This window comes from Notothenia coriiceps, unplaced genomic scaffold (assembly GCF_000735185.1).
Source record: "Notothenia coriiceps isolate Sejong01 unplaced genomic scaffold, NC01 NC01_scaffold00037246, whole genome shotgun sequence".
NCBI classification, from domain to species: Eukaryota; Metazoa; Chordata; class Actinopteri; order Perciformes; family Nototheniidae; genus Notothenia; species Notothenia coriiceps.
The window spans coordinates 12,442,780-12,456,062 of record NW_011369947.1 but is presented as its reverse complement, the minus strand read 5'-3'; the positions used below and the strand labels follow the sequence as shown (position 1 = coordinate 12,456,062).

The following is a 13,283-nucleotide window of genomic DNA, read 5'->3' as shown; positions in this document are numbered from 1 at the left end:
CTGATGTTCAGGTGTATATCAGTATGTAGTGTCTCTACTTTAAAGAGTCCTCTCCTGCTGATGTTCAGGTGTATATCAGTATGTAGTGTCTCTACTGTGACATGTCTCCATGCTTTAATGTTCAAAAAGCTCTACTGTCTGTGCTGCAGCACCTCTTTTCACCCTCTGTCTGAAACCAGAGCCCAGTCTGCTCTGTTGGCCTATCACGTACGAGTGCGAGCCAATAAACACTTCAGGAAAGGGGGAAAAAACCCAAAGGAAGAATAGAGCCTCTTTACACGAGACTACATAAAGTGAACACTGGCCTGTTTTAGGGTTAGCATAAACTCACCCTAACCCTCATGTCCCTCCCCTCTCCTCTCACCTTTGCTGGTGCGAGCAGCGATGAGTCCAGGTGTTTCTCCCAGGTCGTTGTGGATCTCCACGTCCGCCCCGAACACGATCAGAGCTTTGATCAGCTCCATGTGATCCATCTGAGGAACACAGCCACACACAGGGTGCGGAGACACACTTTGGTTTGGAGGTCGATTGACAAAAATGTCCCTCCGCCTGGCAGCAAAGCAAAGAGAACACACACACACACACACACACACACACACACACACACACACACACACACACACACACACACACACACACACACACACACACACACACACACACACACACACACAGAAACGTGCACACACACACGCACACACACACGCATGCACGCACGCACGTACGTACGCACGCACGCAGACAGACACACACTGGAACACGTAAACAGGCATATTTATCCTGCTCGCTAATTGCATGTCTCTAATAACCTGGTGCAGATAGAACACAGAGCAGTGCTCCCTCTCATCTCTCATCTCTCTTTGGACAGAGTCCAGACGTGAGGCAAATGCAGAAGCCAGGGATATGAAAAGGCAGCAAGAGACGTGTGCATGTGTTCAGTGTATGTGCGTGTGTGTTCGTCCTCTAGTCTTTGTTTGATCTTTCCGTCCAGAACAATAACTTCCCTACCTGCATGTGCGCCCACACACATGCAGGTATAATGGTCAACACGTACAAAATAAACACACTCCAACACAAAGTCGTTATAGGCGTATGATTGTGTCTGCATGTGCACACACCCACGTATGCGGCCACTCATGCGTGAGCCATCTCCTGTGTATCATCAGGACCGGGTGGAGAGGACAGAGGGGGGGAAGGAGGGAGAAAGTGATGAAAGGTGGCAGGGGGTAAGGAGTGGAGATGAAAGCATGAGGGGGGAGGAGGAGGAGAAGGGGATGGTGTGAGGGTAAAAGGGCACAGGAGAGATATGAGAGGGAGAAGGGGAAGGGACAAACAAAGGGGAGAGGATGAGCCCAATTGGGTTGAGGAAGAGAGGGAAGGACAGATGTGCTGACTGCTGATTGGATGGAAAACAAGAGGGAAGAGAGGGTGAGGGAGAGGGAGAGAGAGAGCCTGTCACCCCCAGTCAGTGGCTATTAGCGGCAGCAGCAGCTCTGAGACACCATCCCTCATTCTGCTCTGGCAGTGCTGGCACAATTACACACACACACACACACACACACACACACACACACACACACACACACACACACACACACACACACACACACACACACACACACACACACACACACACACACCTTCATGCACACGCTCATCCATCCGTCTTTTTCCTTCACATGTCCGTGTGTGTGTGTGTGAGTGTGTGGCTGAGACAAAGTGTGTGTGTGTCAAGCTGCGTCTGAGCTCAATGTGTTTCTCTCTGTCTGCTCTGGTTGTGTGTATGTGTGTGTAACAGAGAGACTTAGAGAAAAAGCTAATGTCATTGTGTTAGATCTGCTTACGCCTGTGTGTGTGTGTGTGTTTGTGTGTGTGTGTGTGTGTGTGTGTGTGTGCCACCGAGGGCCCCATGCCCAGACCTGAGAGTGAGTGATAGAGTCCATGCCAACTTGAGATGCATGCCACAGTCTCCACGCCTGCACCCGTGTCCTGCCACTGCCAGCGCCACCCTCCTCCTCCTCCTCCTCCTCCTCCTCCTTCTCCTCCTCACATCGTCCCCGTTTCCCCACTCTCTCTGTATCGGTCTGTTTGCCTCCCCCTCCTCTTCCTCCCCTCTCATCCCTTTTCAGTTTTTATCTCTCTGCTCACGCTCTTTCCTCATCTTTAGATTTCTCTGTTTTGGCTAAATGGCTCCGTCTTTAGCGCTGTCTCCCTAGGGTGACGTCTTTTCTTCTCTTGTGTCCTCTCATTGAATGTGACCGCTCCACCCAGCCCTCTCATCCTCACTACATTGTAACAGTTGAAGCTCCAGCCGCACTCCTAATTCCTCTCATTTCTCACATCCCTGCTGACATTTCATCACAATCTGTCTTTTTTGCATTTTTTTATTGGCTTGAACCTCGAAATAAACCTTTAGTTATTTTTCTCACTATCCTCCTTTCATCTCCTCTCCTCCCTCCTCTTCCTCTACATCTATTATTTATTTTCGCAGGCCGCCACTAGTGGCAGCTGTTTCCCATCTCGCTGTCCATTCATAACCCTCTCCACCTCTCTGTCTGTCTCATGTTTTTGTACCTCTCTCAATCTCTGGGATGTCTCTATTCAGGGCCCTCCATCCCTCTCATAAGAGTCCTCATTATCCAACTCCCCTCCACCGCTCTCCCCTTCTTCCTTCCTTCCTTCCTTCCATTCCCTCTACCCTCTTCTCCCCCTGTCTCCTCCATCACCTGCTTCTCAGCGGTGTTTCTCCTAATTTCCATACAGCCTCATATCTTCACTCGCCAAGGGAAAACACACACACACACACACACACACACACACACACACACACACACACACACACACACACACACACACACACACACACACACACACACACACACACACACACACAAGTTGTAAAGTACATTCCTGGAAGCAGAAACATATGAGCACATGAGGAATTCATGCTGTTGCTCTCACACAATCACACGGATTCATCTGATTCAGTGTAATGACATTTTGCCCCTACTTTATTATTCTCTCCATCTTCTGAGCAACATCTTCACAAATGTGCTCACAGCCTTTATTTATATCGGCAATAAAAACCATTTTAGTGGCAAATTAGACACTGCTAAGTCCTTGAAACCATTTGCTGCTTTCATTCATCCACTCTTTTCAGTTTTGGCATTGCATGTATTTCAGCGTCGCTTCAGACACACACAGAGAGAGAGCTATGAATTGAGTGAATGAGGCCTTTTCTCTCGCTGCCTCCCCTGCACAGCTAGGGAGAGAGATCTGCTGAAGTGCAGAGGCTGAGGACAAATTACAGCCGGCTGGATGCATGGGCTTTGGAGTGCTGACCGCTGCCGTTTCTAGGCCAGTTAGCCGGAGGAGAGCTCATTAAGCCTAGCAGGAGGTGGAGAGGCGGTATGCCTTTATTTTGATTTATTTCTAATATATTGAAAGTGTCATTTCAGTTTGTTTGCCACCTTATCTGTATGTTCTGTATGAAAACTAGAACAATAAGGCAACATGGAAAAAATGAAGAAGAATCATCATAGGGAAGAGAAAATGGCTTATTAGGCCCCCAACTAAGATACAGTATGTGTGTTATTTATGTGAGATAGAGACAAAGCAAAGTGAGACACAGACAGACGGAGATGGATTGAGCAGTGAACTAGGATCTGGATCAGGCAGCCAGCAGGAAGGCTGTCTGCTGTCCTGAGGGAAAGGGCTAGCTTGTTATTTTAAGGAGGGTGACTCTGGCTTTCACCTCGCATAGAATAAATAAGGACACACACACACGCCTACACGCGTTGTCTCGTTGCAAATGAAGCCGACAGAACAAGCCTTAGAGGTCTATCTGTCTCAGGTAATGGGCGAGCTCAACAACGTGTGTGTTCGCTTCAACATATCAAATTGCAGATGACACCGAAGGTACACACAGCCCACGGTAACACACACAGTGTACAACAATGTTCGTGTGTGTAAATAATATGGACGACCTCCTCCTCCAGAAGAAGAAATCACATGCGTGCAATTAAATGAACATGTAGGCAGCCTTTGTGCGTGTGTGTGTGTGTGTGTGTGTGCGTGTGTGTGTGTGTGATTGCGCGTGTGTGTGTATTTGTGATGACGTGAGAGGCGGAGTGCCTGTGCAGCCTTGTGACTTTGTGTCTGTGACATTTGACATACTACAGAGCCTGCAGTCTGCTCTATAGGAGCGGGGCTGCTCTCCGCTAACATGGCAGCACGCCTCGGCTTGCACTCGTCTCATCGCATCTCGTCACATCACAAGTCCTCTCACCACGTCACACTTTCTCACTCTCATTCTGATACTTCCTTTTCATCACTCCTTCCCGTGGTTTCCATTCCTCTTTGCTCTGCTTCTTTAGCCAGGTTTCCTTTGTCATATTTCTGTCTCGTTTTTCTATTTCTCTCTAATACTTCTGTTTCTTTCCAATGCTGTCATTTTCTCCTCCTCTCTCTACAATGCTTTTTATCTGAGCCTCTGGCTTCCAACCTCCCCTCCCCCCCCTCCCACCATCTAATTTCCTCTCTGTCTTTTCTCAACATCATCCCCTCCTCTGTCACATCTCTTTTGCTCTTCCTTCTTTTTGTCCATTTTTTTCTTTTTCTGCTCTCATTTCCTTTGACTGTTCTCTGTATCACACTCCCATTTTCTCTCCCCATTCTCCCTTTTGTCTGTTTCTATCTTCCATTCCTTTTTTCCTCTCTCTTTCCTCTTTAGCTGGTGCTCAGCTCACACCAGGCCCAATAGCCTGCATCAGGTGTGTGTGTGTCTGTGTTTGATTGTGTGTGGAGGTTTGTTTACAAAGGAAGCCGTAGAATGTTTGGTATGTCTGCTTGTGTGCATTCAGACACACACACACACACACACACACACACACACACACACACACACACACACACACACACACACACACACACACACACACACACACACACACACACACACCTGCTCAGCGAGGGCCCGTCGTGCACGCTCCCTCGGCCAACAGATAAACAAGTGTGCTCGCATCTCCCGTGAGGTAACCATGGCAACCGTCTCTCCCTCTCTATCTCTCTCCCCTCTTCTCTCTTTTTGACTGAGCTGCTGGTTGGCTGGCTGTCCTGGAGGCAAGACAATAGCAGGTTTCAAGGCCAATGTCACTTTTCCCTCCCCCCTCCCTCCCTCCTCTTCCTCTTTTGCCAAACAAGGAAAGAAACAACACTGCTTCCTGTATTGATAGATGTGACGTCACAGGTGGGGTGGCAGCCATGCAGAGCAGCGTGGGGGAAATATAAAAAACAACGATGGATTCATAGAGATTTTTGCAATAAGCCTCCATCTCTCCCATTTCCCCTCTCCCCTCTCTTCCTCTGTTTGTATGATGTGGACAATTGCCTTCTTTCCTTTGTAGGGCGCAAGAGGAAAAGGGATTTCATGCAGGCTAACTAAGCCCCTAATCCTCTGTTTCATGCCGTTCTCCCTGTCTCTCCCTCTGTTATATATTTATTTCTGCTTTGCTGGAACTATTTTCAGTGGTGCAGTGTTGCAAAAAGTATTTTCATCTCTTCTTTTTGTAAAAGTAGCAAAACCACACTGTATGATTACCTCAACTAAAGAAATGGGCCTGCATCCAAAATATTAGTTTGTATTATTCATTAAAACATCCTATAGTATTAATAATATTCTCATTATATATGCAAATGGTCAGTCATTGGTATTCTTTATATATGATTGGATTCCAGATGATGAATATAAACAGCATTTACATGTTGTCGATGATCAAGGCGAACCCTTGATTAAGTGTTGTGATTGAAAGCATAAAGAAGTATACATTGGAAATACTGTTCCTCAAAATAGTTCTTAACATGCAATCCCTATTAGACCTTTTGGGGGAGGTAAAAATAAACCATAAACAAAACATAATGACTTATGACATCCTAGTGAAGTTCATTTGGCAATCTTATTAGCCACAAGCTACTCATGTTAGCACCAAATAGATATGAAGCACCATTTGTTGTCTTTTCATCCACCTTACAAACATACATCATAAATGTTTTTATCTCTGTTTTGGGTCTCCTCCAGCTTCTCAGATAAATATCTGGCCCCTAGGCAGCGAAATGCTACCCCATGTTCTCTAGCTAGCTGCTAAATGTCTCTGTGTGCTGTTTGGTGCTGAATTTAGCTTATTTTAGCTAAAGAAAGACACTGCTTAACACTGCGAGAGTGATTCAAAACCTAAAAGTAGCTGTTAAACCAAAACAATGAGCTAAAAGAACAAGGCTGTTAAGTTTCGTAGAGCCGAGTGGCTTCTCGCGATGAGCAACCCTTTTTCAAACGTCACACAAGAATGTGTCATCATGTTATTAAAATATAAAAAGCAGATTTGAAAGCAGCTTACTTGAGTAAATGTTACGCTGATGGTGAGTTTGAGTGGCGTTTCTAGATGTGAGAGTCCTTTTGCTGCAATGTTCCTTCAGTGTCTCCCTGTCTCCCACCTGTTCTGAATTGCAAAAGCCTCAGACAATCATTCTGTCCTGACTGTTTGGGGGGGGGGAGGCCAGAGGGAGAGGGAGAGGGTTAGAGAGAGGGAGACAGAGAGAGAGCTGTCAGCCACTCTGGCTAACCATCTAATAGGTTGCCATACTGAACTGACATTTGAAGGCTACAGGAGCATTAGTCCTGAAATGAAAAAGAGAGATGAGAGACGGAGGGAGAGAAACAGGGGGAGAGAGATTGGATATGCAGCGAGCGTGCTGTGGAGTCGGCAGCCCTTATCAATGCATCTGTCTATCCATCGGCACCACACGGCCTCATCTCCTCTATGATCTCCACCCACCCCAGTCCTGCGCCTCCTCGTGCCCTCCCTCACCCTCACCCTCTCTCTCTCTGTCTCTCTCTCTCTCTATGTTTCCCAGTGAGAAGAAAGGGGAAGGACGGAGATGAAAGAAATACAGTGGGGGGCGAGCCAGGGAGGGCTGAGTGAGCGCATAAGACGGGAGGAGGAGGTTGAGAGGAACAGAGTGATAAGAGCCAAGGGCAGAGGGAGAGAGAAAATCTTAGATGTTTAATTTACGGTCTTTCCTGCAGCAGACAGATGTGTGAGATTGGAGAAAGACAGACAAACAGAAAGAGATAAACAGGCAGCAAGATGGACAAGGAGACTGAGGACAGACAGGCGGACAGATGGAAAATAGACAGGCCGTCTAATATCTTCTTCTATCTGACGGCAGCTATTAAGCCACTTTCTGACCAAGTAGAGCGATACCAAAGACTTGAACTCTCTCACAGTCCTTCTACCCTCAATTGAGCTTTTGTCATTTGTCATCCTTTTTTTTCGAGCCCGCTTTCACAGTCCCCATTTCAATCTATTGTGAGCAATCAAAGGTAATTTATTTTAAATTGCGGCACTGCCCTGGACCTGTACCGTGAAACCGCATTGCTGCATTGGTTTGGTCTGTTACAAGCCCTGTAAAGCTTCTAGAGCTGGAGGGAAATAAACCGCAGTCATCAGACATAGTTGCATATAAATGGCTAGAGTCCTAAAACCATCAGCAGACTGTGTGGAGGAGGACACAATGTGCGTTGGTTCAGCAACAATACAGTTATTCATCTCTTTAGTCGGATCAGTGTGTATGGATTAGTGGATGATTGACGTCTGAAACAAGTATATTCCAGATTTGGTAATAATTATAGTAACTGGTTGAAGAGCTAAACTGTGAATATACTGTAGTAAATAACAGTATTTTTCCTGTTACAAAAAAACCTTGGATTTTTGTTAACCTTTTTCTTCACATCCTTAGTGGACAACCTTCATGAAAAAAACGTGTCTCATCTAAAAAAGGAAAACTACGCCTGATTCATACCTCATGGAAGCTTGATAGATATGAAATATGCTGAGGTCCTATATCTTTAAATTCAAAACTATTGATTCAAGTTTAGTACTTCCAACAGAGGGGACATCTTTCGTAAAATGTTTATTTCCCAAAACAAACAGCACTATGTTGACGTCACCACGACTTCAGCAGAATGTGTTACCAGGAAAAAAAGTACACACAAAACTTAGGAATTGAACAGAAATAATGTGAACCCCCTCAACCAAAAAATCCAGATCAAAATGAATCATGTTTGTAATCTTGTTGTTGTTCTTGTGTGTTTATGTGATGTACTAACTGCCACTTATGCTAATTAATTGCCAATGATTGTCTTAGGAAGTGCATGCAGACCTTCATACAAACTCTAATTTCCCTTTGTCCCACCTGCTCTGGGCTATAATAATTGGTCTCACACAATAACACACACACACACACACACACACACACACACACACACACACACACACACACACACACACACACACACACACACACACACACACAGCAGACTCACGAGAGAGTTTGATAATTAACTTTGTAATCAACTCGAGGATCCACAGTGCATGTATGTAGGTTGTCCATGCATTTGTGTTTGTTTAACATGGTGTGCGAAAGTTAGTGGTAGAGTATATATCTGAGTGTGTGTATGTTAACGCATCCAAAACTGTGCGTGTGTGTGAGTGTGTGTGTGGAGGTGATAAGCACCTGAGCCCGCAGGCAGCCTTCAGATTTCCCCTCACGTCCTCTGTGAAATCAGCCCAATCACTGCACTGTCATCTGCCTGCCACCAGAGAGAGGCCTGCGCCGCATACTGACAAGCTCATTTGCCACACACACACACACACACACACACACACACACACACACACACACACACACACACACACACACACACACACACACACACACACACACACACCAGCACTCTCTCAGATATGCGGCTGTGGCTCAGTGGGTAGTGTGCTGGACTTGGAATCAGGGGGTAGCATGTTCGAGTCCAACTGCAGTCAGCATGTCGTTGTGTCCCTGGGCAAGACACTTCACCCCAAATTGCTCCNATCTTTTTACGTTCCACATTTTTTTCTCACTTATTAAGCTTCACTTCATATGTTTTATTAGCTTATCAGCTCCATTGTACATGTAATAAAATAAAGTTTATATGAAGTGAAGCTTAATAAGTGAGAAAAAAATGTGGAACGTAAAAAGATCCTATGGCACACCTGGACAGTGCTCGCGGCACACACCGGTTGGGAACCACTGGTCTAGACAACATGTTCAGGTGTTACCTGTTGTAGAACATCCAGTGTGACAGGATAAAACATGTTGTCGATGATTATTCGTAGGACAGGGCTGGGGGGTGGAGCTAGGTCTAAAACTCCAGGGTCAGAGGATGGAGAGCTTCCATCCTGAACGGCTGACACCGCCTGCAGCACTGCCTGAGCCCTCTGGGTGGAGAGAAAACAATGGATTTAGGATGGGGGAAAGGCCCTCAGACTGGTGAAGCTGAAGTCAAGTGTATAAATATATATCTCTGTACCTGGTTCAGAGCGGAGTCTGTTTTCAGTTCCTTATGGTTAGAGTACTGGATGAAGACAGGAGTGTTTCGGACCTAAATAGAATAGGAACCATTTAATAAGCAATTCATTTAGCAGATCAAGAGATTACAGCATAAATTATATTGTGCAACAGGAATGGACCACACACCTGTGGCGTGACAGCTGTGTAGTAGTTCACCATCGTAATGGCTGCTTCTTCTGTACCCAGCTCCAGAAAAGCCTGAAAAACAGAGCCATATTTATCTTTATGTGAATAACAAATAATATCCAGGACAATGTTTTACTGTGTTCTTTTCTTTAGAGAGGGAACATTTTAGTCAGTTGAAGGTAAAAGTGGGATGCCGTTGTGTCAGAGTTTACCTGGTTTTTCCCCTTCAGCATCAGTATGTTGGTGACCTTTCCAAAGGGCAGCCCCAGAGCAATGACTTCAGTCTCTGATACTTCATTGGGAAGTTTCCTGATGTGGAGAACTCTGGAGGGAGGGGATTCGTCCAGACGCTGTTTCTTAGTGTCACTGCCGTTTGCTGCACAAATAATATTTTAAGACATTAATCAGAATATGGCTCCACAAGTCAGTAAGTGTATATAGTAGAATAAATGATGACTGAGTTCTGTTTGGCTGCCTTATTCCTGGCATTATACATGATGGCTCACTTATGGTTTGCTGGAACACTTGAAAAGAATATAGCCTAATAACAATTTTTGGCACTTTTGCTTGTCCTCCATTACAAGTCAAAATGTCTGCTGGGAAATTGGCCTTTCATTATTTCATTGACAGAAGAATATTTTGCAATTCTTTTAATAGTCAACTTAATGGAAAAAATCAAGTTCAGCAGCAGAAATGACAAATATTCCCTTGTTCCAGCTCTTCAATTTGTATTTAAAAAAAAGTTTGGTAGTTCAATCAGAAGATTATATTTTCTAGCCGCAAAATCTAGATTCCCTTTCAATGTAATTTGTTTGCTTACAGATACAGAACCTTACAAATATTTAACATATCCAGTATGCAAGGTTTATATATAACATACAGTACCCTGCTTGTTCAGCTCCCTTTATTCATGATTCTAATGTTTTCTGATCATCTGTGCAGGATAGTCATTCAATAATCAAAATCCTAGACAGCCTTTCTCATTTTTGAATCCTGATAGTACTGACAAACATATACCACCAATGGAACACTTCTCAACCACTTCTCCATGTTCTAAATCTCTTGACTCCAGCTGTGATGTGTAAGGATTACATTTACCAGTCATAGAGGTAGGGCTGCTGCTGTAGATGTTGAGCTCCTCTGAGCCTCTCTGGATAAACAAGGGAAAAAAAAGGGGAAAAAAGTAAATGTTTATTCTTAGTGACAAAAAAACTACCGAACATACATTAAACAACATACTCTATTCATCCTGGCTTGTCTGAACTGCAATGTACACATTGTAACGTAAACATTGTAACATGCAGCAGCAAAAAAAGCGCAAAATTACTAAAAACTTTATTTTAAATCTTAGTTAAGTCTAGGGTTGGGAACCGAAACACGGTTCCAGATGAGAACCGATAAGAAAATGCCGGGTAACCATACAAAATACACAATTTCGGTTCTGCTTAACGGTTCCTACACACGGTAGACCCTGTATTCTACCGGGTCCGTCTGCGCCGCGGGGGAATACAGGGTAACCAGTGGCGGACTGGCCATCTGTGTGTTCTGGAGAATCACAAATCGGCCGGTCGTCAGCGGGCCGTTGACGGCCGGCTCGGTGACGGCCGGCACCGCCCTTCATTTTTTTAAACGGCATCATGTAAGTTGCGCTGACAGGCAACAGAGGTCCACAGTTTCCCCACAGCGAGGCTCCCCCCGCCCTCCCGTGGGCAGTTCACAAGCTCAGTCACTTCATAACACCAAAGATGGATCGTGGCAAACGCTCAAGTGAGGCTCCACTACACTAAAAAATAAAAAGACAAGGCACAGTGTAATGCCTGTTAATAGCTTGCCACAGGCATAGCTCAGTTAAAATAAAGCACAGCTATTGTGCAATACATTTGTATTGCATGTATTTTGTTGTTGTTGTAAAAATGTCAGTTAAAGCTTAAAAGAATAAAGATATTTTTGTTATCTAAACGTTTGACCTCTTTCTTTTATAATTTTGGAATCGAACCGGAATCGATAAGCAGAATCGGAATTGATACATTTCAGACGATACCCATCCCTATAACTGTTTTTGATTTGTAGCTTTTAAGGTTATTTGTATAGTAACATTTCAATTTGGTGTAAATACTTGTCTTTAGCATCCTTTTTGAATGCTACATTTTTTCTTAAAGATACTTATTTTTCTTTATCCCTATATATTTCTTATTTGTTTGACCTACTTTGCAACTCATTTGTTTAGATTATTTGGTACCACCAGATACCAAAGCAAGTTCCTTGAATGTGTAAAGGTACCGAGCAATACACTTGATTCTGATTTTGATGTCATTAGAACCACAAATATATTTAGTATGTGCTGAAAATAAATTACATTTAGCACAGGCTTTTTTTGCATATGTCAAAGATGACAGTTGCATTATTCAGGAATAAATTGTTGTAATTTTTGGTCTGTGTCATGGAGCTCTAGTGTGTTAATGTGTGTATCGAAAAAGGGGAGGGTGGATTAACCAGTGGAGGGTCTGTCATGGTGACATTTGTGTCCCCTGGCGGAGCAGTGGGGGTCCTCTTCACCTCTGTAACCTTCAACTTTCAGCCTTAACCCTATTCAGGCCCCCTCTTGTTTCCACCACACGCCCAGCACGTCCAAAGGGAGGAGTATTTGAAGGAAAGAGAGTGGGAAAAATAGAGAGGGGGTGCAGAAGTGTAGAGGACAGAGAGCTGCAGGGGAGGGCGGGATGAAAAGAAACAAAGGTTGTTGAAGAAATAGCAAAAATTAGGCAAACATGGGAAACTGAGAGAGGTTAGGAGAAGGACTTACATTTACAGTGGGAACAAAATCAAGTAATATGGAGGAGGAAAGACAGTGGATAAGAAAAGCAGGAGGAGAAATGATTGGAAGAGAAATGTGAAGGTGGAGCGAAAGTTTAACAGAAACAATAACAGATGGTTTTAGAGGAAAAGCGCTGGTATGAAAGATAAGGTGTTTGCTCGAGCTCTACAGATCTCACAGGTCCTCAGCTGTGTGTTGTTACAGCTCTCTTCTGCTTCCAGAGCTATCTTTAATCATTCTGCTCTGTATCACTCTACACCACTGTATGTTCCTCCATTCTATACTGAATTCAATATTCAGTGCTTACTGTTAGTGAGATTTCTGCTGATTGAATGTTTATTCAGTCATGTGACATGATCTTATTTCAGTCTAATCTTCTATAGCTTTTCCTAAGGTGTACGCTAATCAGCCCCTATGGTGTGTCTTCGTCTAACCATGTGAGGAAAAGACTAGTAGAAACTTGATTAGAGCAGCAAATGTGAATCATGAAGCTATTCATCATACAGCACTGGAATCAGTGGTACAAGAGATAAATAAAAGGCCACAGAAAAAATGAAATTAACCTACAAGCAACTTCCTATAATATAACCTGTGCTCCTTCTCCACAACAAGACCTCATGTTTGCTGTGAATTCTGTCAATTTGCTGTGCTTTATTGTGTTTTAAGCCCCCCCCCCACCCCCTATTGTCATACCAATGCAAACCTGGCCAATCACTGCGAAAAGTAAGCATGGCTGCCAAAAGTTACAAACATTGGACCCCCTCCCCTGTTCTCTTCCTGTCCCTTTTCTTCGGTCCTGTATCACACTCCAGCAGCAGTTCCCATCCTCTCACCCAGTAAATCAGCATAAAATAGCCCTAACTGTGGCAGATCATAGGGTAAGGAAAGGGAGAGGGGG

General features: G+C 44.4%; 1 protein-coding gene across 1 annotated transcript; it reads right to left on the bottom strand.

Annotated features, from left to right (window-relative positions):
- Positions 1-9,113: 9,113 nt before the first annotated feature.
- On the bottom strand, positions 9,114-10,748 carry LOC104965800 (polypyrimidine tract-binding protein 2-like). The gene is made up of 5 exons (XM_010794812.1): positions 10,669-10,748; positions 9,783-9,946; positions 9,571-9,642; positions 9,404-9,475; positions 9,114-9,311 (listed from the first exon to the last, which is right to left on the bottom strand). The coding sequence occupies exons 1-5, from the start codon at positions 10,673-10,675 to the stop codon at positions 9,129-9,131; spliced, it is 498 nt and encodes a 165-aa protein (XP_010793114.1). The 5' UTR covers positions 10,676-10,748; the 3' UTR covers positions 9,114-9,128.
- Between the last annotated feature and the right edge of the window lie 2,535 nt (positions 10,749-13,283).